Source organism: Leptonotus elevatus, chromosome 9 (assembly GCF_054856555.1).
Source record: "Leptonotus elevatus isolate MCC_2025b chromosome 9, RoL_Lele_1.0, whole genome shotgun sequence".
Classification (NCBI taxonomy): Eukaryota; Metazoa; Chordata; class Actinopteri; order Syngnathiformes; family Syngnathidae; genus Leptonotus; species Leptonotus elevatus.
This window is the reverse complement of record NC_141247.1, coordinates 3,210,521-3,238,361: the sequence shown is the minus strand read 5'-3', so window position 1 is coordinate 3,238,361 and position 27,841 is coordinate 3,210,521. Positions and strand designations below refer to the sequence as shown.

Genomic DNA, 27,841 nt, shown 5'->3' with positions numbered 1-27,841 from the left:
TTCATTTACTGCTGATTTTTATTTTTCATAATGTGAAATAACCTTTTCTTATAAACATATAAACAGCATGAAGGAACATGATTATCTACAATGTCTGTACAACTGTTGGTTAACAAAATAAAAGCTAACAAAAAAAATGTGCAGGGCTGAATTTTTTTTTTTAACTCTGTCCATTCAGTTGTTTCATTTGTTGACATTTATGAACGCTCCCCACCAAAAAAGCTTTTTGCTCATTTGACTGAATTCCACACTGAAAATCAAACAAGCCCAACTGTGTAGAAGCCGTGTGCATGATAAGTTGCAAGGCAACTTCATGTAAAATGACCTTGACCCATGACACCAACTGACCAGTGTAATCAAGGCGCTGGAAGTACCCTAGATAATTTGGGGTGGGCTGTGGAGAAATTCAAGGCATTTAACAAATCAAATCAAATTAAAAACAGATCCAATGTTATTTGCAATCATCTCCATCCAGGTGCCGATTTGGGAACTATTGAGGCACAGGCAGCAGTCAAGTCAAGACTTTTTCCTTTGTGGTACATGTAATACACCTTGTAAATGATCATTGTAAAGCCACTTAAAAAAAATGGCAACTTGGGCACCAATATTTTCATAGTGGAAATGTGTCTGAAAAGAGATCAGACTGACAATAGGAATCATCTGCCCTTAAGAAACTTCCATGATGAATTTTGAAATCTCAAAATAACAAAAAATGCACACACGTAACATATCCAAAAATATTGGAAGCTATACTTATAATACTTGAATGCGTTTGTAAACTTCTCTTTAGGTGTAATGGAATACTGTGGCTCGAATGAGAAAAAGGGGGACTTGATGCAAGCTTCTTGAATGCAAAAGGAAACAAACTGCTCAGACAGAAGATTTCATTATTTGGAGTCTTGTATTCAAAGTGCCCATTCCTCTGTCTAATTCTCTTTGGCCCCGCCCACACAAGCTTGGACAAGACAGTTGATGACATGCTATCATTTCCCAGATGAAATGGGAGTCTTGTGTCCTAAATGTAGTCGTCGTCCACAGGTTCGCCCGGCGTGTCGCAGTGATGGAGGAAGAGGACCACGACTCGCTGAAACACGCCTCTTTTGCTCTGACGCCGCTCTGAGATTTCCTCCCCGATGGTCTCCATGCAAATGTCGGCCGACAGCTGACCCTTCCGCCTCGGGGCGTAGATGGTGGCTAACGCACGACACAGCAAGAGTAAAAGGTACGAATATTTAATCCCATTTGAAATAGGAGAGACGCGACACTCACTGCTCTCGTCGTCCTCAAAGTCAAAGCGGGCGTAATTGTTGGGGTCAGCTGCTCGCAGCGTCCTGAGCCAAGGGAAGTCTGTTATCATGCTGTAGGGGGCGCCATCCAACAGACCTGAGCGTGCCATGGAGGTTGCTTCAGGTCAGGTAATCGTTGCATGGAATACATTTTTCAGACTGACCTTGTGTGGTGTGTATGAAGTGCTCCTCCCCAATTTGATCATAAATGTTAACATGTTAAATTGACTGATGATGTATGGCAATGGGAATCAATCTTTTAAAAATAATTGAGATTGTATCCATGTAAAGTGTTTCTACAACTAAAGAAAAAAAAGCATACTGGTATTTCATATCTTCTGATGAAGCAAATTTGGATTGTTATTGTTCACTAAGATTGTATTCTTGATACAACTTTTGTTTATTTACACTGTTCTGTGACTCATTCAAACCCCAAAACGTGTAAATATGTTTTTTAATACTTTGTCCTTCAGTCCCAAAAACATTTATACGTTGTTGTTGTTTTTTAAGCAAGAGCATACAGAAGGCTTTGATGCAGCTCCTGACATGAAGGATTGGCTTAAAGCAATGGTAGTTATTACAAAAACGGCCAGCAGGTGGCAGCAGAGTATAAGAGATCAGCTAGGGCCATGTTGCAACAAGCTCTTTTTGACAGTGTTTTCAACAAGTTTGTCAATAATGATTAAACTTAGCTATATTCTAATGCTCATTGCTGCAAAATGAAAACAGAAAGAAATATTTTTTTTTCTGATGAAAGAAGAGACTTTAATCTTTCTTTTGGTAGGTTCCATGTTTTTTTTATAGCAACAGAACACAATATTCTGTGGCCCTTGCAAAATCAGTCAAAATCCAGTCAAACAGCCACGAGCAAAGGGAATTCTTTCAGTGAAAATGGCTGGCAGTGAATGAGTTAACTTTAAAAAGTAAAATTAAATAAAAGTGTTCAGGTCTCTTGTGTGAAACTCTCAAGTGTCTTCACCTAACCTGTAAACTTCACCATTGTCCTGCTGCTTGAAATATTGCTGCCGCGAAGGATTGTGGGTAATAGCTCCTTCCTTTATGTAAATGTTAGTCAGAAGTAACCTTTGTTAAAGGTGGCGTAAAGGTTGCATCAAGGCACATTTTCTAAACATTTTTAGAATTCAAACGACTCATTCTCTAAGTACTTTGGAGTCAAATTAAGTGTTTTATTTGGATTTTCTAGTTTAGCATGTTGGCTTGGCTCAGAAGTCAAATATGCCAACGTTGGCATTCAAATGTATCAATTTTTACTTTGTCTTTAACTCATTCACTCCCTGCCCTTTTCACTGAAGCAACCCCCGTCGCTCCCAGCTGGTTTACTGGATTTTGACTGATTTTGCAAGGCCCACATAATATTGTGTTCAATTTGCTATAAAAACATGGAACCTACCAAAAGAAAGATTAGAGTATTTTCGTATTTGTATCTGTTTCCGTTTTGCAGCAATTAGCATTAGAATATAGCTAACTTTCCTCATTATTCACAAACCTGTTGAAAACGCTGGCAAAAAGAGCCTATTGCAAAATGGCCATGGTTGATCTCTTATACGTTGCTGCCACCTGCAGGCTTTTTTTGGTAATAACTACCATTTCTTTAAGCCACTTCTTCATGTCAGAAACTGCATCAAAGCCTTTTGTATGCTCTTGCATAAAAAACCACAAAAAAACATTTTCACGTTTTTGGGTTTGAATTAGTTAATTCTTTGATCTTTTACTCTTTAAGAGCCTGTTATTTTTTGTTGCATATCAAATCTTAATACTTGTTTAAGAAATGTAATTTTTTGTGTGTTTAGTGTGTTTTACCCTCAAGCGTATAAATGTCTCGGCCCCAGGGGTATTTAGGGTACTTCTTCACATCCTCTTCTGTCCGGGTGGCCTCTGGGAAGAACTCATACTTGATTAACTCCCTGCAAAACACACGCACAAAAAGAGTGAATATTCCGGCTGTTTAAGCAATGACTGAAACGTGCTTAGAAGTTGCAAGTATGTAACGTCAGAGACACAGTTAGGCTATATGTTACCATAGTAACTGCTGCAATGGCAACACCAAAGACCCTGACACTTGCTAAACTTTGTAACTGGATTTAAATTACAGGCCCAAGACCAAATTGACAAGCATTTCACTAATTGGAAAAAATGAAGCGGTCTTTTGCTGATGAATGATTATTAATATTTTTGTTTAAACAAAATGAGGATGGATATGACTCACTGGCTGATGTTGGCGATGGTGTCCATCCAACTGCGAATGCGGACCTTGTTGCGTATATTTGGAGGATTGCTGAACTCGTGAACTATAGCGATGTGATAGGGATAGGGACCCTGGAAGAGCTGACGTTCCAATGCCACGGAGTCAATCTGAAGAGAAGGCTCATCCAGTTAAACACACAAACGATGGAAGAAAGTAAAAAACAATAGTAACCCATAAAAAAAATCCTTATCAGCCAATTAGTGAATAAAGAATATATTCTGTATAGGAGTGTCAGGCGATTAACATTTTTTATCGTAATTAATCGCATGACATCAATTGTTAACTCACGATTAATCCCAAATTTTATATCTGTTGTAAATGTACAACAAAATATTTTTTTTCTCAAATTTTCAAACTCTTGTTAACAAAAGTCGAAGGGAAATGTTAAACAAATAGAAATATGGCTGCATATTTTATCATTGATACAGTAATTTCTTAATAATCCATAAAATGGAGTTAAAATTATGTACAAAAACGAGTGTGATATTGATTTGTGTTGGTCATTTTTCTGCCACTAGATGGCATAATTGCATTTGCAAGACATTGGTGACAGCTCAGTGCATTTTCCTTTTCATATTAAGAGCTATCTTTAATCTTTAACATGAATTAACTTGTGAAATTATGCAAATTTTTAACTCATTCACTCCCAGCCAATTTCACTGAAGCAACCCTCTTCGCTCCCAGCCGGTTTACTGGATTTTGACTGATTTTGCAAGACCCACAGAATACTGTGTTGTATTGCTATAAAAAACATGGAACCTACCAAAAGAAAGATGAGAGTATCTTCTTTAATTAGAAAAAAAGTATAATTGTATCTGCTTTCGTTTTGCAAGCAATTCGAATATAGCAAAGTTTTATCGTTATTCACAAATCTGTTTAGAACTGTCGAGGAAATTAGCTTTTTTCAACATGGCCTTTGTTGAGCGCTTTTACTCTGCTGCCACCTGCTGGCCGTTTTTGTAATTACTACCATTTCTTCACCCGTTCTCTGCAGTTCAGAAGCTGCATCAAAGCCTTCTGTCCGCTCCAACATAAAAAAACAAGAAAAACGTATAAATGTGTCTTTGGGACACTTAAAACATTTAAAATAGAACGTATTTATACGTTTTGGGGAGGAAATTAGTTAAAAATGTAAAATACAACTCGAGCCCAGTTTTCCCCAAATATATGCATTATTATTACATTTATTACTGCTAAATTTTGACGTGTCTGCTGCGTTGCGATTGGAATTCCCCCAGTACAGGCTTTCCAAATAAGGGGCAGTCAATCGCACGTCCCCCAAAAATTTGTGCCGTTAAAGGAACTTTAAATGAACTCAAAATTATCGCACTAATTTTGACAACCCTAATTCTGTGGTAACTGTATACCTAAAACGTATTCCATAATGACTGGAGTAGAGATAGCGCAGCATACCGACCTGGTGCATAGGACGCATGTAAATGATGCGGTTGCGCTCGGGAGGCATTCTCAGAATCTGATCCAGGACCTGTTCCATGTTCAGCTTCTTACATTGTGCATAGTCGAACCTGTTGACAATAGGAGCGCTTTCCACTCGCAGCTGCTTCAACACTCGACATCGGGTGGCTTTAGTACAAGAGGAGAAAGGAACATTTGTTATTCAACAACAAAAAATAGTATTCATAACTTTTTAAATGATGCACATTCATATTACAGTATTAGCAGTTTAAACCCTTGCAAGCCTTGTTGTCAAATGTGCAGTACCGTGAATAAACATCATCTTGGGGCAGTCTTTCAGGACCAGGTCGGTTATTCCGCAGTTGGTCAGAGTGATGCCCACCAGGTTCTTACTCTTCAGAGTCAATACCTCAAAGAATGATACAACAGTTGTTTGTCAAATGCATTTTCAAACGCTTACGGTCATTTGCTTGTGGATATTATGCTGACAAAGCAATTAACACCTGACATGTCAGTCAACCTTTCAGTAGAAAAAAATGGTTACGACCATCTTTGGACATGTGCGTGGGACAGGAAAGCCTTCTCGTTAGCTAAAAATAACTACCAAATACCTTTTCATCTGGAATTGTGGGCATGGCTGGCACCATTTGCAAATGATCTTTGAGGTAAGAACCTAAACATACTGCTTTGACAGCACTTCAAGAAAAGTCAAGAAGGCTTGACTAAAAAGCTTTAAGCTTCAAGACCAGAATCTGTGTCAAATGTGGCACAAGATCATATACTTTTGGCTAGTAATGTCACTGTTCAAGTCTTCCAACCATTCATTTTCCTTCAGATGCTTTTCTTTTTGAAATATTTAAATATTGTATGCTGCTCTTTTTGTTTACATGTCAACGCAGTATGGGCCGATGAAAAATGACTGTTGCTGATTCTACTACAGATGAATCGAAATAAATAACTGTGAAAAACTGAATTTATTTCAGCAGTTTCGCTTGTGAAATTAACTTATTCAGTACAGTAAAAAAGTATTTTCCCCTCTTCTTAAACATTTACTCTTTCCCATAGATACCTCACTTTTAAGAACAAAATCAAACAAATGAAACAATCAGACTCCAGTAAATATCAAATGCAGTTTTTAACGTGGCATTGTGTAGAAATTTTGGATTTTTCTTCGACTGATAGAATAGTCCCCAAGTAGTGTTCATTTTGTCAACAAAAACTAAAAAATATTTTTCTCAACACACATTTTTCACTGGACAAAAACTAGACTAGACTAAAAACCCCCATTAATAAACAATAACTGGACTAAATCAGTATGCATTTTTTGTCAACTAATGAAACAAGACGAAAATGTCGCTTACTTATTAAAGACGGGACTAAAATCTATGGACATTTTAGTTCACGAACAAAGACAAGACGAAAATTATGATTTTGTAAAACCCTGTCTCTGCTAATCTGTCAAGAACACACAGTGACAGGGCCCTTTCAAAACTTATCTGACCGCAAACTAATGCTGGCTATACTTACTAGCTTGTAGCCATAATAACTACTTATTGATGACGTACTGTCATTGTGTGTGAAGTTCTTTTTCATCAAAAAGATGAGAGAACATTTTATGTGAAGTAGTTTTAGATTAGATGGAAATATCTGATGACAAAAAATGGAAAAAGGGTCAAATGATTGTGCTGACTAAAAAACTAGGCTAAAGTGTTGACAGTTTTTGTTGACTAAAGCTAGAAAAATAAAATAAAATAAAAAATAAAAAAAGTACAATAAAGACTAAAATGCTTGACTTATAGTCGTCTAAAATGTGACTAAATAAAAATGTAATGAGGTTGACTAACTATGATAAAAACTAACAAGTTAAATTCAAAATGGCCTAAAACAGACTACATTTAAAAATGGCTGATGAAATTAACACTACTGTAGTCCCAAGTTCAAAATGCGCACATTTTGAAGTACACGCAATACGGTACCTCAGAGAAACCACACTTTGCACGCCTACAACCACTTTCCTCAGCACAGGTGCAAGCAAACGACTTCTAGTATTTCCTTAAGAGATGAAGTAAGTGCATTGCATTTGTATCACATGCTGTAGTCATTGATCCAGCAAATTTGTGATCGGTAAGTTTGCAGAGAGATGGCGGCCAAACATGTCAGTCTCCTGTAAGGTGAGGTGCGACCCCATGTGATATAATTAGCGATTACTTGACCTACGATTAAATTTTTTGTAGGTATGTTGTGAGAACTTTTGTCCATATTACTGAAATAGTGGGTTTCTAAAATGAATTATTTAAAAATAAAAAATAAATAGACACACTGGCCCTTTAAATGGTGATTTTTAATTATTATGGGGGGGAAAAAATTAAAAGCTACCTGGCCCTGTGATTTTTGTCACTTGCACACACTAAACTTAGTAACTGTCTGTGTATGGCAGCAGCAACTGAAATCAAGCATTGGATATTATATTTTATCCCAGTCTTCTGTACTGTTGAGTCATGAACACGGAGGCCTAGAGTTCTTTGAATGTTTTTCGGTGTTCTTCTGCGACCTCCTGGATGAGTGCTTTTGAGGTCATTTTTGCAGGCTGGCTGTTCACCACTGTATTCAAATGTTTTCTCCATTTGTGAATAATGACTCGGACCATGGTTTACTGGAGTCCGGCAGCTTTAGAAATGGCTTTATAATCCTTTCCAAACTGATGAATGTCAATTACTTTATTTCCTTGAATTTCTTTTGATCGTGACATTTTGTTGCAGCATTTTAAAATCGTTTGGCCAACTTTAATTTGTCAGTGAGGCTCCATTGAGTGGTGTCTTGATCAAAATAATCAGGCTTGTGGTCAGGGACAATTTTTCCCAAAAATGCATTAGCCACAGTTAATTCATGATTTAACATTGGGGGGATTCACACAGAGCCAGGTAGCTTTGAATAGTTTTTTCTGCCTTAATAAATAAAATCTTCATTTAAAAACTGCATTTTATGTTTACTTGTCTGATATTTTTATTTTTAAACATTTAAGTGTGGAATTGTTCTTATATGAAGCTTGGCAGCAAATGCTGTCCTCTGCTGGTTGGAGTTAGACATTGCACCCTATTACTCTACGATAGTGGTCCCCAACCCCAACCACAGGACCATAAACTAAACTTAAGCGTATCCGCCAGATCAGGAATATACGTCAGCAACTGCAGCAACACCAAGGAGGTTGACATTACAACAATGTTGTAGACTAAAGTTGACATCAAATGAAAGTGCCCAGGGGCTCCCCTTGCAAACGTCATGTGACCAAACAGGTGAGCCATAATGTTGGCAAGGAAAACCCGTGAGCACTTTGATGTCAATTTCAGTCACCAGCAGGTGGCAGTAGTGCATAAAATGTCACCCTCCTTGGTTGTCTGAAAACAGCTGGATTAGTCTTAATTCTTATTCTACCAACGCAATCGTAATCTGAATACCGTGTTTAGACTATTATTGCAAACATTTTCATGTGACTTCCACTTTAATATTTTTCTATCCTTATCTTTTCCACTTTTATTTATGTTACTTCATATGTTGTGTACTCTCCGGTTTCTTTAGTTTTGGGTTAAGATGCTGCAGTTTAAAGTCAATTCAAAGTTAATTAAGATCGTATGACATAAAAACAATTTGTGATCCATTTTTTTTGCCATATAATTAACTATAACAAAAATGCTGGCCTTCTGAAACACATGTTTGTTCATATGCGTTAAACTTCCGCTGCCTCCTGTTTGGTGGATTTCGATCTGTGACCATAACTTTATGTATCACAGGTTTACCGCTCTATTTTTCAGGTTTTCTTGCCATTTTCTTTCTTTTAAGTCAGACCAGTCAAAAAAATTAATTAATAAACCGAGAGCTTAACTCATTGAATTGCAGCCATTTTCATTGGAGCAACCCCCAATAACAGCCGTTTTACTGGATTTTGACTTATCTTGCAGACCCACAGAATATTGTGTTCTATTGCTATATAAACATGGAAGAAAAATAGACTCTCTTCTTTCCTCAGAAAAAATAAATGTGTTTTTATCTTTTTCCGTTCTTTAGTTATCAGTGTTAGAATATAGCCAAGTTTTGTCGAAATTCCAATTCCTGAGGGGAAAAAAACATAGAAAAATAGCTTTTTGTAAAACGAACATTTCAAGCACATCGACTTTAATACTACGATTTCTTTCTTTAGTGACAGCTCAAACATCTAAATGATGTTTCCGTGCAATAAAACAATGTTCCAGAAAGAGCTTTTGATAACAAAATAACAGTTTATTGCACATAAAAATAAACAATTGACTGGTCTAAAAGCAGCTTGCCGCAGCATCCATTCGTGACCGGCAAAACGAGCCGTTAACCCCGCGGATCATCGCTCGACGGTTGCTCGTTGCGTTTGCTCGACGAACGAAGCATCATTGACATGCAGCAACTCGATCGCCGCCGTTTTGTTTTGATGAGCCGATGAGGATGCTTTTTTAAGCCAAAAAGCAATCCTGCATGTTTAAGTTTTGTTCTGCCGATCGCTTATTTTCTACTTGCTCTTCAACACGCTAGTAGTTAGTTAGTTACTAAATACAGTGGACACTCCCAGTCCCAGTCCCAATCTACACTTCCTGCTTATCTTTTTCTTCAACAAGATCCTTGTGTTATACTGGCTGATCTTATATTTGCTGCCACCTGCTGGCCGTTTCTTTTAAATAACATTGCAGTCAAGCCTAATCCTTCAGTCAGAAGCTGCGCCAGACCCTCCTGTACACTTAAGCATAAAAAAAAAAGCTTATGACGTATTGATACGTCATATGTATTGAGAGGGTTAAACATAGAAGCTCGTTGCCCTCAAAACCCCCATTCCCTCAGCGTGGTTGTGTTCGGAAAAACGCTCTGACCGAATATGCCGTTCGGTTATTCACAGCGCCACAAAATAAGAAGCCAGTGCATGCATTTAAAGGAAAACATACAGCTTATTTCAGATATGATCGAAGCACCATACACGGTCTTTACCACGGCAGCGGACAAGAACGACAATGTGGCTATTAACTACGTTAAAGTTTTTCTTTTTACAGTTACTGTATATCTTCAAACGGCTTAGCGGTACCTTAAATAGAATCTCTCGTTGCATTGTTGCCAAAAATTAGCTTTTTTAAAATCCTTGTTCAAAATAAACCGGAAGTTGCCATGACTACTTCTTCTGCGTCTTCTTTGTAATTTAGACATTTTCTTTGCAATTTTGACTTAATACAGATATAATCAGCAGCTCAGTATTTATTCGTCATATTGTATTTTAAAAGCTAAACTTATTAAGTGTAACAAGTGTTTAGAAGGGTGGGAACCATGTGGGCTGGGGTGGTCCATAAATGCCTAATAGAGGCATAAATTCTACCCCCCCAAAAGTCAAACTCTACTTCGTGGAGTTCATTTATAGCGGGTAGTTTTTGGAACGTAACAAACAAGGGAACACTGTATCGTTGTTTCTTCCTATCACTGGGAAAGCTTTGAAAAATCTGCTTCCCTTGTTGTTCTTTTCCTTAGAAAAAGTCAACCCTCTACTGCACAATATGGCATGATGGTGACAGTGTCCTCCACTGCACACTCGGGACGTCTCACCTCTCATGCCAATCGAGCTGTGGTGCATAGCAACGTAAACAACAGGAGGTGACATGCAGGGCCATGATATTTCATCTTTATGACAGTTCCAAACTGGAATGTGCTCTCATCTATCACTAAGATATCATTTTACAAATATTTATATGAAAATCCCTTATAGGCCAAAAATATGTGCAAACTAGTTAATTGTGCGCCATTTGCTACCTCAAAATAGCGGCACAGTCATAAGATAAGGAATCTCCTGTCCTGTCACAGTGAAAACACATGAAAAAAAATGGTGTGTGTGTTTACCTGTACGTGGTCGTCCTCTGTCACCGGGTCTGAAGTACTAGTTGACTTGTCAGCCATTCGTCTCCTCCTTGTTGCTACCCGAGGCCTGCTTCTTGGAAGATCTACTCATACATAAATACACAAATGTTAAAAAAATAAAAAAATAAAAACAGGAACATGCACCTAAGCAACATATTATCTTCATCAGCCATCTCGGGTCACATGATCAGATTCTTGTATTTGACGTAACCAAACTTCACAAGTGATCGAAGAGGATCTGGATCGATCTTTTTCAATTATTTGTATCATTACCTGTTTCAGGCATCAGGGGTACAGAGGACATGCGAGTGCAGGACCGGGTCAAAGGTCGTCTGGGTACGGAGGGATTCTCATCACTGGCCAAAGGTCGCTTACAACTTGAACGCTGAGCAACAGGCGTTCGTCTGTGTCTCTGACCCGCTGGTTGCCCTGATGTCATATTTTCAGCAGAACCTCTGGATTCCAGATGCGCTACACAAGCAGTGCCAGAGGTTTGCCTTACTCCAACGCCCATCGTACTAGCGTCATCACGATGTGTTCCATTGTGGTTTTCTGCGTTCCCATTAGTCCTGCCTCTCCCGGTATCCACCCTGTCACGTCCTGGGGCCGCCCCAGGTTCAATCACGCCCACACGTTGGTTCACCGGCCTTTCTGTTGCGCCGTCCTGCTGTGGCCTCACTGAGATCTCCCGTGATTCGGTGTTAACTCCTTTACTGCTTGTTCTCCGGCTGTTCTCGGATGCAGCCTTCATGTCAGCCTTGATTTGTTCACTGGTCACCTGACAGCTCTTTTCACAGCGGCCCACCGACGCAGGAGTCTTCACCTGAGTCGCCGAGGCTGACGTCGAAACAGGCACGTGATTGGTCCGCCGTAAAGGAGTCTTTCCTTTACCTGCAAACACATAGATACATTAAGACTATGGTATAATATGGACACAATTGAATGATCGAAGCATAGACTTTTTTTGTATGGCCCAATTAGATAGTCCAGACATTGTTAAAGTGGCATATATTAAAACTTTTAACTATTATGACTTGTCTTTTGCGTCAACGGAGGTTGGTGATGTGAAGATTGTGGTTTTGCATACAAAATTCCAGTTTATATTAGCATAATTGCTAAACTGGTTACAAAATGGCTTTAACAGAGTCTATGTTTTGGAGTGACCATCACAAAGCCCTAGGGCTGTGCAATTATTCGAAATTCAATTACAATTTCAATTATTACACTCCACAATTACAATGTCAGCATAATCGTAAATAAGAAAAAGATTATTAATACAAATTTTGAGTTGTTTAAATGTATACATTTGCAACTTTTTTTTAATTTTTAAAACAACTAATACATTTTGTTCCATCCAAAAGGAACTTGCATAATTATAGTGTTTCAAATAAATGTATTTGTCTTAATATTTTTTACGTTAAAACATTTTCTTATTTTGTACCAAAAAATAAATGCCCGTCCTAATCGTGATTTCAATTGTTACCAAAATAATCATGATTCATATTTTCTTCATAACCCAGCTCTAATAGAGCCCTACAAAGCCCTGATCTCAATCCTATTAAAAATGTATGACCAGACCATAAAAGGCATGTTCAAGCAAGCAGGCCTACAAACATGCCTCAATTTTAAGGAGGAATTGGCCAAATTTTGTGTCAACTATACCAAATACTAATGCCATCTATGAAAACTTGTCTCATTATTCTGGTATTTACAAATAATTTTGTCAATCCTAATCAACCTAAAACAGTAAAAGTTTAGTCTGATTTCATGTCAGACAGCGGTAAAAAAAGAAGTGTATACGTCTTTTAGATAGTATATGGAAACTTCTGGTTTCAATTGCATTATCTAAGGAAAGCTATACTGTGCGGACACCTTCTGTGCAAGAAATAGTTTGCTGTGAACAGGACGCTACTGGAGTTAGTCTTGAAACTAGGCCTTCTTCCTCCTCCTCCTCCTCCTCCTCACTGTCAGAGTCAGAGAGGACCTTGGGAATGGCAACACCAGGCCGTCTGCGCTGCTGGACCAACCCACTGGGACCTAAGAAGTCCAAAATGAATAGTCAATGAATAAACACAATTATTAATTTATCAAGTAAGAATTCAATTTAATCAGAATAATTCAATTTGACAGTTATTATATTTAGGATTATGCCGAATGACCATTATAATAATAATATATATATACCAGCTTGCTCTTCATCACCATCAGGAGGCTGTGGTGACCCAGCAGGATGGCTTAGCCCTGCAACCTCACCACCATCTGCTGCCACTGCCATGTCAGCTTCTTTCTCTGGCTCAACCTGCATGTTCTCCTCATCAGCATCGACCCCGTTGACCTCCACTGGTGCTGCTAGTACACATTATGAAGAGTCATATTTTTGAGTTTTACTAATTGTAATAACTTGGGCACATATTGTCCCGTTAATGCACAAATCCTTAAAAAAAAGAAGAAGAAACATTTCAAGCATATTTTCCAAATATTAGTGTTCCTGTCCAGACGTTTGACACGCCCACCATGCGCAGGAATTGAAACACCAAAGAAGCTTGATTCACTGACAAATGCAGGCTTCCTTTAAATCATGGAGAGAGAAAAAAAAAGAGAGCAATGATGATGACCTGTTAAATCGGTAAGATTACCGAATGAACAATACTAAACTCTCAGGAGAAAAGAAAAAAAATCATGGAAATATCAGGGCTCCAGACTGCCCCTAAATGGTGTCATTTTGCTCCTAAAAACAGCGCAACAAAAATGTTAATCTACTTACTTGCGCCAGTGTAACTTAGTTGGCAGTTAAAAAAAATATATATATATAATTACTATTCTTGAATCAGATTTGTTGCTGTCATACTTCTGGCTCCACACTTCAGCCCATTATGGTGCTTGTTTACCAGCTAGGGAGCTAGCTAGCTAGCAAGCAGAGCTAGCTAGCATCAATGGCTAAAGCCAAACTGTGGCAGGGTTTTTATTTTCTGGACCTGGATTTTCCACCTCTGTTTATCAGTAATACTGTATAGTGAAAATGACTGGGATGAGGATTTACTTTGCAAGTTAATTTATAGTGTGTGCCCCTAAACCTTCTACTTGCACCCCTAAAACTGTGCTCCTAGTAAATTTTTTAAAAGAAAGTTAGTAGAAAATCAGCAAACTTTGCTGAAGATTGATAACAAGCCTGTTCATTTGAATCACGTGTGTTGGAGGAGGGAAACATTTAAAACATGCAGGATAGTGGCCCTCAAGGATCGGAGTATCTCACTCCTGGTCTAGGACATTGTTTAACAGGTATATTATATTGGCTGCTCAACTTTCTGGAAATGCTGATGGGACTTACCATAGTGCAGCTGTTGCTCTTGTCTTTGGATGTTGTAAACAGGTGGAGGTGGTGGAGGAGGAGGAGGAGGAGGAGGAGGTGGTGGAGGCGGAGGGTGTGGAGGAGGCGGAGGAGGAGGCGGCAGATTGGCCTCGTTGTTGTTGTGGTGATGGTTGTTGTTATTGTTGTTGTCATTGTTGGAGTTTTGGTTGCTGACCAGAGCCGAGGACACACCAATACCAGTTCCTGCACTCAGGCCGACTCGGGCGCAGCCCTGAAAAAAACACCACAATGAGCATAAGAAATGCAAGCGTGTTTCATCAAGGAGACCAAAACCATTTGCCAATTAAAGTCATTTTTAATGCTGCATTTCTAATTATTTGCTAGTAATACACGTATATGAGCAAAATTATTAGGATTAGTAAGAAAACTGGCGTACCTTTGGTGGTTCTCGAAACATCTGGTCCAGACATATGAACTCTAAACTGGGCAGTGCTTCTATGAACTGGGAGAAAGACTCCAGTTTGATAGCATGACAGCGTACTAGAGTGAGATCAACAAGTCGGCTCCATCTGGACTGATCTGAGGATACAAAACAGCATTAGCACAGTGTTTTACAGGACTAATGTGAAAAGAAAGTTTCACAGATATGTATTTACCTGTAATCCAATGGTGAGGGTTATGAAGGTGAGGACAATTGTAGATGAGCAGATATTTAATATTGCTGAACACCTCATTCACAACTTTAATGCCGATGTCAGTGATGATGCCTGGGTTTTCCACCACATCAGCCAGGCCATATTTCACCAGCTCGGAATTACTCATCTTACCTATAGGTGAAAACACAAATGACTTTCAATTACCAACAAAAATGAAGAACAGAAAATATACACACGTGGACAAAATTGTGACACCCCTCTGGTAATGAAACAAAAACCCAGTTGTCAAAATTTTGATCTAGAAAAAAAGTAATAAAAGTTTCATAAAAATTTACCAATTAAAATTAGACATTGCCTTTGAATTATGGGTCAACAGAATGATTCAAAAAACAACAAACAAAAACGATTGTATCACTAGAAAAGATTGCTAATTTGACCACAGGGGCACGTTCAATCAAGGTGTGTCCTCTAATTAACATCACAGGTGTCTTCAAACTTGTAATCAGTCAATCAACATTTTAAAGGGTGGCAAGTAGTCACTATAAGGTCTGGCGACATGCTTTGTACCACATTAAACATTGGCCAGAGGAAACAACAGAGAGTATCGTCTCAGGAGATTTGTCAAGGTAAAGACTATAAGACCAATCTGCAAGCTGCTTCATATTCATTTGACTGCAGTTGTACATACGTATTATTCACAAATGTAAGATCCACAGGACTGTAGCCAACCTCCCTGGACGTGAACCATTATGTACAATTAACAAAGGGGTACCAACAATTTTGCCCATGACCTTTTTTGTGTTTTAACTTTTGGCACAATGTAAAAATCTTTATATTCTGGCGATGTTTATTCAAATGGATGTCCTGGTGCTGATGATAATTTTCATCATTGACTCATTAAAATATGAATCGTCATTATTTCTTGATAACTGATGCAAACCCAATGTATACAAACAACTACTCACACTCACATTTACACCCATGGAAACCATTTAGTGTATTCAATTCACCAAATGTGCTGTTTTTGGAGTGTGGGAGGGAAGCTTGAGTGCCCAGAGAAAACCCACACAACAACAGGAAGAACATGCAAAATCCACAGAGGACATATTATACCACTGTGTTGCCTTTGGCACATAAGAATATACAATTATATTCATTAGAAAGCATGAACTAACATTGGAGCAGGAACTCGTCCACGTATCCAAGATGAAGGGTATCGAACTGAGGAAACTCTAATTCAGCCATCTTGAGAGCTGAGAACACTCCATCTTTAGTCAGTGATGGCTGGATGCGTAGTTCATGAAGTCTGTCAAAACACAGTGAGGGAAATGCTGTGTTAAGGGTTATGTTGTTGATTTGTAAGACCAGAATTGTCCTCGGATGTTTCACCGATGACTATTTGCAAACCAGATAAATAACGTTCAGACTTGTTCAAAAGTAAATTCTTGACTGGAGCTGAAGATGTATACAGTATTGACAAGTGTTTATTCTGTTAGGTGCGTGACTAACGACCTGCGAGCAGCCGTGATGACAAGGTAACCCAAGTCCACTTCTAGGGCATTTTTACAGGCTCCAAACACAATAGTGTGGAGGTTCCGAAATCCTCCTGCAATGACACATCACAATCAGCTTTGATGTCCAAGTACTGAATGTCACAACACAATCAAACAGTTTTCCTTCTTTTGGTGTTACGGCATTAGCCTACAAATGGGGTATATATATACTAGGTTTATTTTGGTTATGCTGATAAGCCACTACATATGACCACTTGCACGATATAATTATGGGGGGGGGGGGGAACTAGATTAATCGATGGAATAATCGATAGATTAATCAATTAAAAAAAGATTAGATAGTGACAGCACTAGTTCTAAGTTACATCACTGCAAAATACAACCTCAATAATAGCATATTGTTGAATTAATACCCCTCTAAAAGGGTCAAACAAATTATTAACCTGGATATCATTACATTGCAGTTTGCGGAAACATATTTTTCCTTACCTGATCTCCAGCTATCCTCCACTACATGTTGGATAAGCCCTCCAAGGAAGGGAACTCTCACCAACTCCAGCTGCTCAAGATTTCGGGCTGAAGCTAAACCAGTAACCAAGGGGACATATTTGAGAGAGTTGGTTGGACCTGCACAGTTCCGCATTACAAAGGATCTCAGGCTCACACAGAGGAACTCCTTAAAAGGCTGAGGTTTGGTGAGACGGACCCACTTTAGGTAAAGGTGGCGCAGCATGGACACACAGGGGATCTCTGGGACATTTACACCTATAACACCCAAAAACAAAATATTAAAATAAATACACCAATGTAGCAATGGCACATTACAGCTGTAGAAAAATTGGTTATGGTTGCTGTTGCATCAAGAATATGCAGACTTCAAGAAGCAAGAATACTAACATTTGCCAAGAAGGTTATTATTTTGGTCTGTCCTCTGTCATCGTGCACTGTACCTACTATCCTACTACCATAACCCTCTTTTTACAATTTAGTCTTGTGGTGACATATTCATTTGTGGGCATAAAAACCTTGAAAAGCAAAAATAAATCTTGCAAATTTGACACACCACAGTGGTGAATGTTGTTAACGCCAAATTTGAATTAAATTAATAAATTAAAAAATATATATATATAAAATTAGGCTTCAAAATCATGAAAACATTAAGACAATCTCTCAGCTCTCAACACATTTCCGTTGAATCAGGTGAAGCAAAGTCATGCTCAACTGTTAAATCAACTACTACAGCTCGCAGTTTAGACATGCACCAAAAAACAAACAAACTAACTAACTAAAAATGGTAGAGTGGCCATCTCCCATCTGTGAGGTTATGGGTTCCATCCTCACCCCTGGTGACAATGCAAGACACTGAACCCCAATATGCTCCAAGCGGACCTGGCAGCGCCTTGCATGGAAGCAACCGACCACTGGTGTGTGTGTGTGTGTCTTTAATTGTAAAGCACTTTGGGCACCATATGGTGTAGATAAAAGCGCCATATAAAAAGCAGTCCATTTACCATTTAGCATGCAAGATGATCATATTAGGACGCTCACCATAAAAATTGAATAGATATAGTACTCTGGACTGTAATAAATAAGCAAATAAAATAAGCACAACTTCCAACTTACACTTATCGGTGGGGACATAATGTCATTGTCTACTGGTCGCGACACCAACTACCAGTATGCTCTTTGGCAGCTCAAAATTTTCTATAGTAGGAAAGAGGCAGCACATGTCCATTTTAGCCATGCCTCACAAAAATATCAAGAAAAAAAAAAAAAGTAAAAACAAGTTCCCAACATCTTCCCAATTCCGAACAACATAGTTCTTTCTGAGTCTTTTCAGGTTTTCAGCAATTATTTTCAAACTTGTACATGTATTCAGAAACAAATCTATGATTTCACTTTACATAGACTATTAAACTAGGTAAGTTCCCCTCAAGTCGGGAAATAACTGGGTTCAGATACTGTGCACATGTGAAAAGAAAAAAAAAGTCAATACTTATACTAGGCAATACCCTGCTCAACAAGAGTGGAATATTATTTTTTTTTGTTGTTGTTGTTTTGTTTTGATTGCATCACGTTTCCCTACATGATGCAATAAAGTTAATGGGACAGCTAAGCCCCTCTTCCATTGTACCAGTTCCACACTGGAGCAGCTTTACTTGGCCCTTAGTAGTTGCGTTCTCATGATACTTGTTCCGTGCAGCGCGTTTACAATGTAACCGCTTTCAAGTGGTACTTGTTTTACAGGCCGACCAGGGGGGTTGTGACATCACTGTCTTCCGATTGGCCAACAAATGTAGGAACTCCGCTGCAAACGCCCATTTCCTAGCTTTAAAGCCAGCGAGACAGACAAGAGCCAGCCACCATTTCCGCCAAGTTATAAAAATGCAGTATACACTAGTGTTGCACGGGATACACTAAATAATAAATAAATACGAGACAGCTTGCCAACTCTATGTTTTAAAAGGTAGGTACACATACATGCATGGCTGCCTTAAAGGTCTCATATAATCAAGTTTTCAACATACTAAAATAGTTCTCAAATGTGTAAAAGACATGTCTGTGACATGCATTTGTCAAAATTTACTTTGGATCTAATATTTATGCTGTCCCTAAATCAGCCAAAAAACGCTCTGTTCAAAAGGTGTGTTTTAGAGGTGTGTCACTTTTATGTAAATAGCTGCACCAGGCCACGCCTGGGCCATACCTTTCTCTCTCGAAGGGGCAGTGATTTTGGTCATGGTAGCCATATGCTAATGTTATGAATGGAAACGACTGGCCATGGGAGCTTACATCTTTCACGTTTGCAGTCATGTCACACTGTTGGGACCGATGAATTATGTTTGAACGTGTTGCAAATCCAGCTCTGAACAGGCTTTCACTAACAAAACAGTCCTTTGAGAAATGATGTCGGTACACGTCCTTCAAAAATAAAATGAATCCACTGTCTTCTCTAAGACTTGGGACGAAGGAAGCAACTACTTTTTCCTGATCATTGCTTCCCCTCTCCACGGAGCATTTTCGAGCAGAAAAAGAAAAAAAGAAAGGAGCAGTCAGCATCTCGAATTTCAGTGGGCGTGACAAACCTTTACCAGAGGTGGTGCCACTAACCCGAGGGGGCTGGGTTGAGTGCACGTCGGGGACGGACTTTTTTCATACCTGGTTGGATTGTAGACAGGCCGGGGATGCATATTATTGATAGAAAACCTCACTAAAGTGCATTTTCCTCCTATGGGACCTTTAAAATCCGCAAAGGTTTGAACACTGAGAGTGTAGGCCTACTGTGTTTAAATAAGAGATACAGTATGTAAGAAAATGTTAACGCCTATCAAGAAAAGTGCATGTATAAAGTGTGTGGTGAGGTGTTAGGGTTAACAAATATAACTAGAAAAATTTCCGCGGAAATTTTGAATGGGCCTGCTGACTCACGTGGAAACACGCAATACTTGGAGCAATAAAAATACAATTTAAACCATTGAAATCGGTCAAGAAATGTGGAAGTTAACCATAATCTTAGGGGGGAGAGCTTTCATTCCTTCGCAGTAGGCCCATAACTAGAAAAATTTCCGCGGAAATTTTGAATGGGCCTGCTGACTCTCGTGGAAACACGCAATACTTGGAGCAATAAAAATAAAATTTAAACCATTGAAATCGGTCAAGAAATGTGGAAGGTAACCATAATCAACTAAAAGTATTAATGCCCCTTTAAGAAACATGCACATTCACGCACACACATTTGATTTTAACTAACATTTAAATGAGCTGAACAGTTTAAAATTCAAACCATTGAAATCGGTCAAGAAATGTGGAAGTTAACCATAATCAACAGTATCTTACTGCCCCTTTCAGAAACATGCACATTCACGCATACACATTTGATTTTAACTAACATTGAAATGAGCTGAACAGTTTAAAATTTAAACCATTGAAATCGGTCAAGAAATGTGGAAGTTAACCATAATCAACATCAACTAAAAGTATCTTACTGTCCCTTTAAGAAACATGCACATTCACGCACACACATTTGATTTTAACCAACATTTAAATGAGCTGAACAGTTTAAAATTTAAACCATTGAAATCGGTCAAGAAATGTGGAAGTTAACCATAATAAACTAAAAGTATTACTGCCCCTTTAAGAAACATGCACATTCCCGCACCAACAGACGTCATGCAGCAACATTCCATTGATTTTGTATAGGATACGCTCGCCTCAAACAAAAGCCTCTCACGACTTAACGGTTGAAGATGCAGATTCCAGAACGGCAAGGGTTTGGGGAACGCGAGCATGTTCTCAGTTTTTTAATCGGATGAAAAATGACCAAATGAGAGCAGGTTGAAAACTTATGATTGATCGAAAATGAAGAGGGAAAAACGGCGAAATTAACATTGAAAAGAGATTGAAATAGTCAGACTTCTCCTCGCTTAAAGTGAAAATAAAGGTACTAAATGACATCTTAGCCAAATAAAACTATATTTGTCAGAAAGCAGACCCTTGTCACTACAAAATGTGTGAATTTGATGTCTAGTGAGCAAAGATTGTGGCCATGGTGACGAGTTGAAGTGAAATTTTTGGAAATAGATTTTTTGGTTCCCGTCACTCAAGCCTTAATTAGTCACGCTCTAGCCGATGCAAAAAAAGGCTATTTTCACCCCTTCGCTCACTGTCTTTGAACCCGCACAGGGGGGAGAGCTTTCATTTCTTAAAACAAATTTCGACACTGAGCTAAAGATGAGAAAAATTGCAACAAAATTAGCTAAAATTCATATCGGTCGGTCAACGTATGCGCGCGCAGCGTGTCTTGGAAAAAGGTGCTTGATTGGAGTTGATCTCTTTCGGTTTCCCATTCATTCCAATGGGACTTTTTTGGGGGAGTTTTTTGGGAATAGCGTCGCCATGGTAACTGGGAATTCTTAGAAAAATAAAGCCGCAGCGAGTCAGATCGAGCCGCATCGTTTGATACCTCATTTGTCCCGGTGCGATGTACGGTACGGGCCGCATTCTTGCTTCGCTGCTGCTTGCTCCGCAGCAGGCCCATAATAACTAGGGTGGATAGTAATATGTGCCTGCGGTGCTTCGCAAGCAGCAGCTTTGCTCCGCAGCAGACCCATAATAATAATAATAATAATAAACCCTTTTTTCTAGGATAGTAATATGTGCCTGCTTGCTCCACTCAGCAGGCCCATAATAAACACTTTTTCTAGGGTGAATAGTAATATGTGCCTGCTTGCTCCGCAGGCCCATAATAAATGAAAAAAATATATAGTATGAACAAAAATACATTTAGAATAAACTAAAAAATATATACTGTGTTGTATAATAACTAATTCTAAAAAATACTTTTAATGGAAAAAAATGACTAAATGAAAAAAAACATATGTGATGAATGAAAAAACATTCATAATAAACTAAAAATCATACCAAAACGAAAAAACATACATAATAAACAAAAAACAACAACATATAATTAACAGAAAATAAAAACAAAAACATTTACGCGGATTTCCATTATCGCGGGTAGTTTTTGGAACATAACACCCGCGAGAAACAAGGGAACACTGTACTTCAAGAATATGGTATGCAACGTGATAGCTCATACAGTATATACATAAATATATACAGTATGTACATACATTAACAGGTATACATCCTAATATTTTGAATTAATAAAAAATAAAAATAATGTGAAGTCCTTTTGTCAGTTTTAATTTAGCTGCTTTTGCTGATGTTTTAGATTTTTATCGAGTTACTGTTTCAGCACCGGTATCGAGGTATAGTGTTGAAGTCAAAATGTTGGTATCGTGACAACACTAGTATTCACAGTACGCATAATTGTATTTTACAACAATATTTAACCATATTTACGATTTCATAATGGGTGCATAAATGTTTAGCGAGCGCAAGCACCGCTGTGTCTCGCTGACTTGATTTTTCGTCTATATATGTGAAAGCTTCTGTGTATTTGATAGGTTGTACTTTGCAAAGTTGCCACATACAAATCCGCAATATAGTGAATCCGCGGTAAGTGTACCGCGAAGTAGCGAGGGACTACTGTAAAGCCATTGTCTTATTTCCATTGGGTGCCATGGAAAAGATTGCAGTTGGGTTTGGTGCTCATCAAAATATGAATTGTTACAAATTCTGTTTTTTTTTTAAGACTTGGGAGGAAAAGCAACAGATGTGTGTGTGTGTGTGTGTGTGTGTGTGTGTGTGTGTGTGTGTGTGTGTGTGTGTGTGTGTGTGTGTGTGTGTGTGTGTGTGTGTGTGTGTGTGTGTGTGTGTGTGTTTCTTTAGTGACCAAAGAGAAACCATCAACTATTGGCCTATCATGCATATTGCTGTATTTTGTCAAACTTTTTTACTTGAACATTTTAGTGGCACACCATACTCACCCACAAGGTGAAGTGTCTGAATTTTTGCAGTAATGGGGATGATCAGTTTATTCTCAGCAGGAATTGGGAAGGCCCCGTTCCGATTGCGGAACTTCCCAAGTATGTGAACCTGTGGCATGTAGTTCCAAATGGCCTCCACCAGCTTAAGGTGGGATGTCTCAACACCCTGAAATACAGTTAAACGGGACACTAGTACTTTGTTATATTTAAAATTTAGCACGTCTCCCCTGGGCCAAGTACCACCGATTCTCATCACACTGGTACAACATTCATATTGTCATCATCAATTGTACAATGCAAGACAACTGTTCATCACCCGTTGCTTTTAAAATCCTCATCTTGATCAAACCTTTAGTTTTGTTTTCCCTTACTAACAAAACAACACATGATCTTATACTGTTACAACTAAGAATGAAGCGCCAGGCAGTCACAGTCACACACTGCCTAGTCAAGTGCATACTGACCAGCAGACTTGGACAGGCTTGGAGTGCCTCCACGACACCAGGTATACTGAAAGCCTCGTAGCCTCTGACTCGTCTCCTCTCGAGGTTTCGAGGGTGGAGGCCATATAGCTGTTCCAGATCAGGCATCTTCTTCAAAAGGAGCAAGAAGCTGCTATCTGTAAAACCTGAAGCAAAAAAAAAAAAAAAAAAAAAAAAAGCTCTAAAAAAATTTTTTTTTCTCAAGCTGCTTACCTATTTAGTACTATTTACTGAACTTGATTAGTGGACAGCTGATAAAGGTTTTGGGATAAACAGTTTGAAATATCAGGTCCTTCATACATTTTTGTGTGTGTGATTGTTGTGTTTCTGTCCATTTTAGGAACATATCATACTGTTCAAGTGCACTTTCCCAGGACAACATTTTGCAGATACATTTTCATAGTTTTCATTCACTTGAAAGATTTTTTACTCCATATAATCCATATATTCCCTTTAACAAAAACTCATTTACTAGCATTATTATAAACACTAATTCACGTAAATAAACTGCTCAGATGTCATTTTTACTTTACAACCACTTGTTGGTTCTAGTCTACCATTACATAAATATTACTCGTGTCTGCTGCCAGGTTGGCAATGCAAATGAGAATCCAATATGTATTCTCAATTGCCTTCTCTGTCCATGTCACTTTTCGGCAGTATTTAATTATTTTGAAGATGTTTTCTTGAGCTTTTTAGAGGAAGAAGTTTGCCAGATTAAGCCATCTGGGTCCCCACTTATTACTCTTTTCCTTAGGAGTCCTCCCGAGTATTGGTCAATCAGTTTTGGCAAGGTGTGCTGTTAAATTTTAGACTCATGACCAAACTGCTTTATATTTAATTTTTTTAATCTGGAAAAAGTGGTCCACACTCATTTGAAAAATATTTTTGGGATGAACATAATGTCATGCAGGTTTTCCAGTCAAGTTTTAAGATGCTGCACAGCACAGATAAGTTTTTGACACTGGAGACTTTGTGTATCTTGTTCTGTTGGACATGACTGCAGCATTCGATAAGGTGGACCACGGTTGGATGGTTTGCAGCACCATGTGAGTATTAGTGGTAGTGCTCTAGCGTGCTTAAGATCCTATTTGGTAAGCAGGACTTTTTGTGCTAACCTTGGTTGTTCTGAGTCCCACTCTGCTCCACTGACATATGGTGTTCCGCAGGGTTTGATTTTGGGACCCTTGCTGTTTTCATTGTATTTGCTGCCCCTGGGTTCCATCTTAAGAAAGCATGGCGTTTCCTTTCACTGCTATGCGGATGACAGAACTATGTCCTGCTAAGCAAAAAGGATGCGTTCTCCTTTAGGCCACTGAAATTCTTGAATTTCATTGAAAAGAAAACAGAGGCTATTATGGTGTTTGGTCCCAGTGGCCTTTGTACATCTTGCCCCTGTTGACTTGGACCTCTCAGCATCTTATCTAAAGACTACAGTCTTGAACTTGGGTTTTAAATTGGTGCTGTTATTAAAATTCAGCTTAAAAAAAAATATATCAGCTTTTTTTTTTTAATCTTAAGCAGCTGGTGAAAGTAATGCCTCTCTCCTATCATAACAACACTTAGAAACAGAAACATACATGCCTTCGTTACATCCCGGTAGTGTTGCCAACTTGCCGACTGTCGCTTAATCTGGAAACTTTCCAAAGCTTCTTGGCAACTTTTTTTTCTGGTGTTCTTTAGTGTGTGTGTTTTTTTACTCTTCGCCTCTCCCACAATGCCCCCGCTCTCCTATAGCATCCATTACTATTATATGCAAATAGCCAATTATGCAAATTAGGTAATGATGTCATTTAGCAACTTCTAGCCACTTTTAGGACAGCCAATATCTACTTCCTTACTGGGAAGCTGGCAACGCTGTACCTCGGCTGAATTACTATTTTTATTTTGGAGTAAACCAGTCCTCCCTGTTGGTCCAAAATGCTGCTGCTCACTTCCTAACTGGACCTCGTAGGAGGAAGCACATAACTCCAAATCTGGCCGCCTCTCATTGACTTCCTGTACAATTCAGAGTTTACCTAATGAATATTTTGTTTTTAAATCTTTAAATGGTCCCCAAATTACCTCTCTGAGCTCCTCAATCCTTAAACACCAGACGTGTGCCTCAGGTCACCGGACCAGACGCTACTGGAGGTACCAAAGACTTACGCGGAAGCTCAGAAGAGATCGAGCTTGTTCCGTTGCTGGTCCCTGTCTTTGGAATGACCTCCCACTAAACAACTCGCCCTGAGACCTAGTGTTTATTCTGTTTGCGTTTTTTATGTTATTAACTTATTTAACCATCTTTGTTTTTATATGTCTGATTTCTTACTATATGTATAGCACTTTGTATGCAGCTGTGGTTGTTTTTAAAGTGCTCTATAAATTAAATTGAGTTGAAGTTTATGACTTGACATGGAGGGGCTTACCTGAGGGCATATATTCCCACCAGTGGCCAGCACAAAGATCCACAACTTTGATCACTCGCAAATAGAGGGTGACAGCTTCTCTGAGCTTTCGGGACAGACACTCCATGCATATGATGTCCTTCATAGGAAGGTACCTAGAAAAGATTGTGTATCTTTCAAATATATGACAACTTTCAAAGATTTAAAATAAGGATCAACAATGACTGGCAAGGGTCTGATTTACAAACACTGCATGACAAATACACCTAAAACTGCTTATCATCTACCACCATCATGAATGATTTTCACTAAATATAAATTGTTAAATATGGACATCTATATTCTACAAGCTTCTCTTCGCCTGGATCTGGGTTTATAAAGGTTGTAGGTTTATGTAGGAGCATTAATAAATATAATTTTCAAGCTTGTTTTGAGTATGATGTGTGTACATTGCTTGGCTAGATCTAACAAAGGAGCATTTTGATTTTTCAAAGCACATTCATCAATTCTGTGAATGAAAAAAGTAAGTGAAAATGTATGCATTTGCAAATTCTTATTAACTACCTTGCATAATCCAGCAGTCAGGAATATGCATAATATACGAGTACACAATAAGTGTACTGTGTAACTGAAAAGGAAGCCTACCTGAATATATGACAGAGAACTTCATGGGACAGTTCATTGATGTAATCTTTGGGCTCATTTGACCTCAGAGGCACTTCCCATCCACAGTTGGCCCCTAAAGGTTGAAGTTTAGAGGCCTTCCTCCTTGGACCCATTGCATCAATCTTATTGGTAAGTCTCAAAGGCATTTAATTTCTTCCCTTCCACAGCCTGAAGAGTATTTCTCAGGCAGCACTCCACGTTCTAACTACCAAATTACAGAAGAATAAAAAGTCATTAGGTAAAGGTATCAGACATAGAGACAAAAGTACACTTATTTTCCCGATTAAATAAATGCTTTCAGTAAGTGATCAGTTACATTGTAACAGTTTCACAAAATGGATAACTGGATTGGACCTGTTACAATGCATGTATTTATCCTGACAGAAGTTACAAATGCAAAAGAGAGATTAACAGCACATTTCCAGTTTCCTGTTGTCTAATATTTACGTCCATGCAGTGTATATTTTTCCAGTTGGCACAAAGATGATCACAGATGCATTCACAGTAAAATTGGCAATGTGCTCTTTGGCTTTTTCAGAATTTTATGTTTAACTGATGGTCAATAATAAGATCAGAAATACAACTAATAAAATATTCCTCAATATTGTATCAAAACAATACTGAGATACCTCTAACTATTGGTTACTGTTTCATTTTAACTGTACATTTTATTCTGCTATTTCTTCCCCGGTATTTTCATTATCTTTACATAATTGTAGTAATATTATATAATTTGAGTAGGGTGCAGTGGCTTTATGAGGTTCAAATATCACCAAGTCATCTGCAGCAACAACTACTTTTATTTGGAGGTGGTTTAAGACCATGCTCCTCTCCTCTTTACTACGTTGCTACATGTTGTACATGTTATATTTTAATAAACACTCGTGTCGCTGGATTAAATGTCAAGGAGTAAAAAACCCTTTCCCCAATTCGACATAAAATATGCTATATCATGTCTGCGAAAACACGTAAACAGAAGACAACAGCACCAAGACACCAACAAATTAAATAAGTCACTTCGTAGGTTTGGAGCCGTTTCGCCAAAGTTTTAGTCAAGGATGAAGCCAATGGTGGAAAATCCGCCACCAAACGTAAACACATGTTAAAGCAGCTGAGGTGTGCCTAAAGAAATCTCAAATATTGCTTGTAATCGCTAGCCTAACAAAAGACAGTGTATAAAACGAATACAGCATTTAATGATCGACTCATACAATGCCGTGGGGAACAAAAGTAAATGGCGATTTGTACAAGTGTCAGAGTGATTCATATTAGCTTTCAAAATCAACCTGGGTCTTTGTCAAAGCTAGCTACTAGTTGTTAGCTTACCCGCAGCTAAAACTGTACACACAAGAAAAACCCAGGCTAAACAGTGTCACGTCGGCATTATTGTAATTGAATACCTGTTTTATTGCTACCCATCCCACGATTACATTGCTGTTCAGTCATCGCGTGCGCATATCGGAGATACTCGTGTCGCATCACGGACCGAATGCAAGCACAACTTAACTTCCCATGCGACTCTGTGGACGGTTGTCATTTCCTGAATCTGG

The 27,841-nt window shown here is 38.5% G+C and overlaps 1 protein-coding gene across 2 annotated transcripts; it reads right to left on the bottom strand.

The window, feature by feature from the left end:
* fbxo38 (F-box protein 38) lies at positions 1-27,841 on the bottom strand. 2 transcript variants are annotated; one of them, XM_086085284.1, is made up of 21 exons: positions 27,692-27,841; positions 26,271-26,496; positions 25,647-25,780; positions 23,221-23,384; positions 22,757-22,922; positions 16,854-17,129; positions 16,363-16,456; positions 16,026-16,156; positions 14,851-15,021; positions 14,631-14,773; positions 14,213-14,465; positions 13,069-13,233; positions 12,757-12,921; positions 11,158-11,775; positions 10,867-10,967; positions 5,275-5,377; positions 4,970-5,136; positions 3,514-3,659; positions 3,108-3,211; positions 1,270-1,383; positions 1-1,194 (listed from the first exon to the last, which is right to left on the bottom strand). In XM_086085284.1, the coding sequence occupies exons 2-21, from the start codon at positions 26,435-26,437 to the stop codon at positions 1,016-1,018; spliced, it is 3,561 nt and encodes a 1,186-aa protein (XP_085941410.1). In that variant the 5' UTR covers positions 26,438-26,496; positions 27,692-27,841; the 3' UTR covers positions 1-1,015. The 2 variants fall into 2 exon arrangements, with proteins under 2 accessions (XP_085941410.1, XP_085941411.1); XM_086085285.1 differs by having other exon boundaries at positions 13,069-13,230.

What these genes read in the sequence shown, in the direction of transcription:
- fbxo38 (XM_086085284.1), bottom strand. Translation starts at nt 26,437, where the DNA reads ATGCCTTTGAGACTTACCAATAAGATTGATGCAATGGGTCCAAGGAGG. An exon ending in GGACGAGTTCCTGCTCCAAT is followed by an intron (nt 15,022 to 16,025) that starts GTTAGTTCATGC and finishes TTTCACCTATAG; the next exon opens with GTAAGATGAGTAATTCCGAG. An exon ending in TGTTTCGAGAACCACCAAAG is followed by an intron (nt 14,466 to 14,630) that starts GTACGCCAGTTT and finishes TGTTTTTTTCAG; the next exon opens with GGCTGCGCCCGAGTCGGCCT.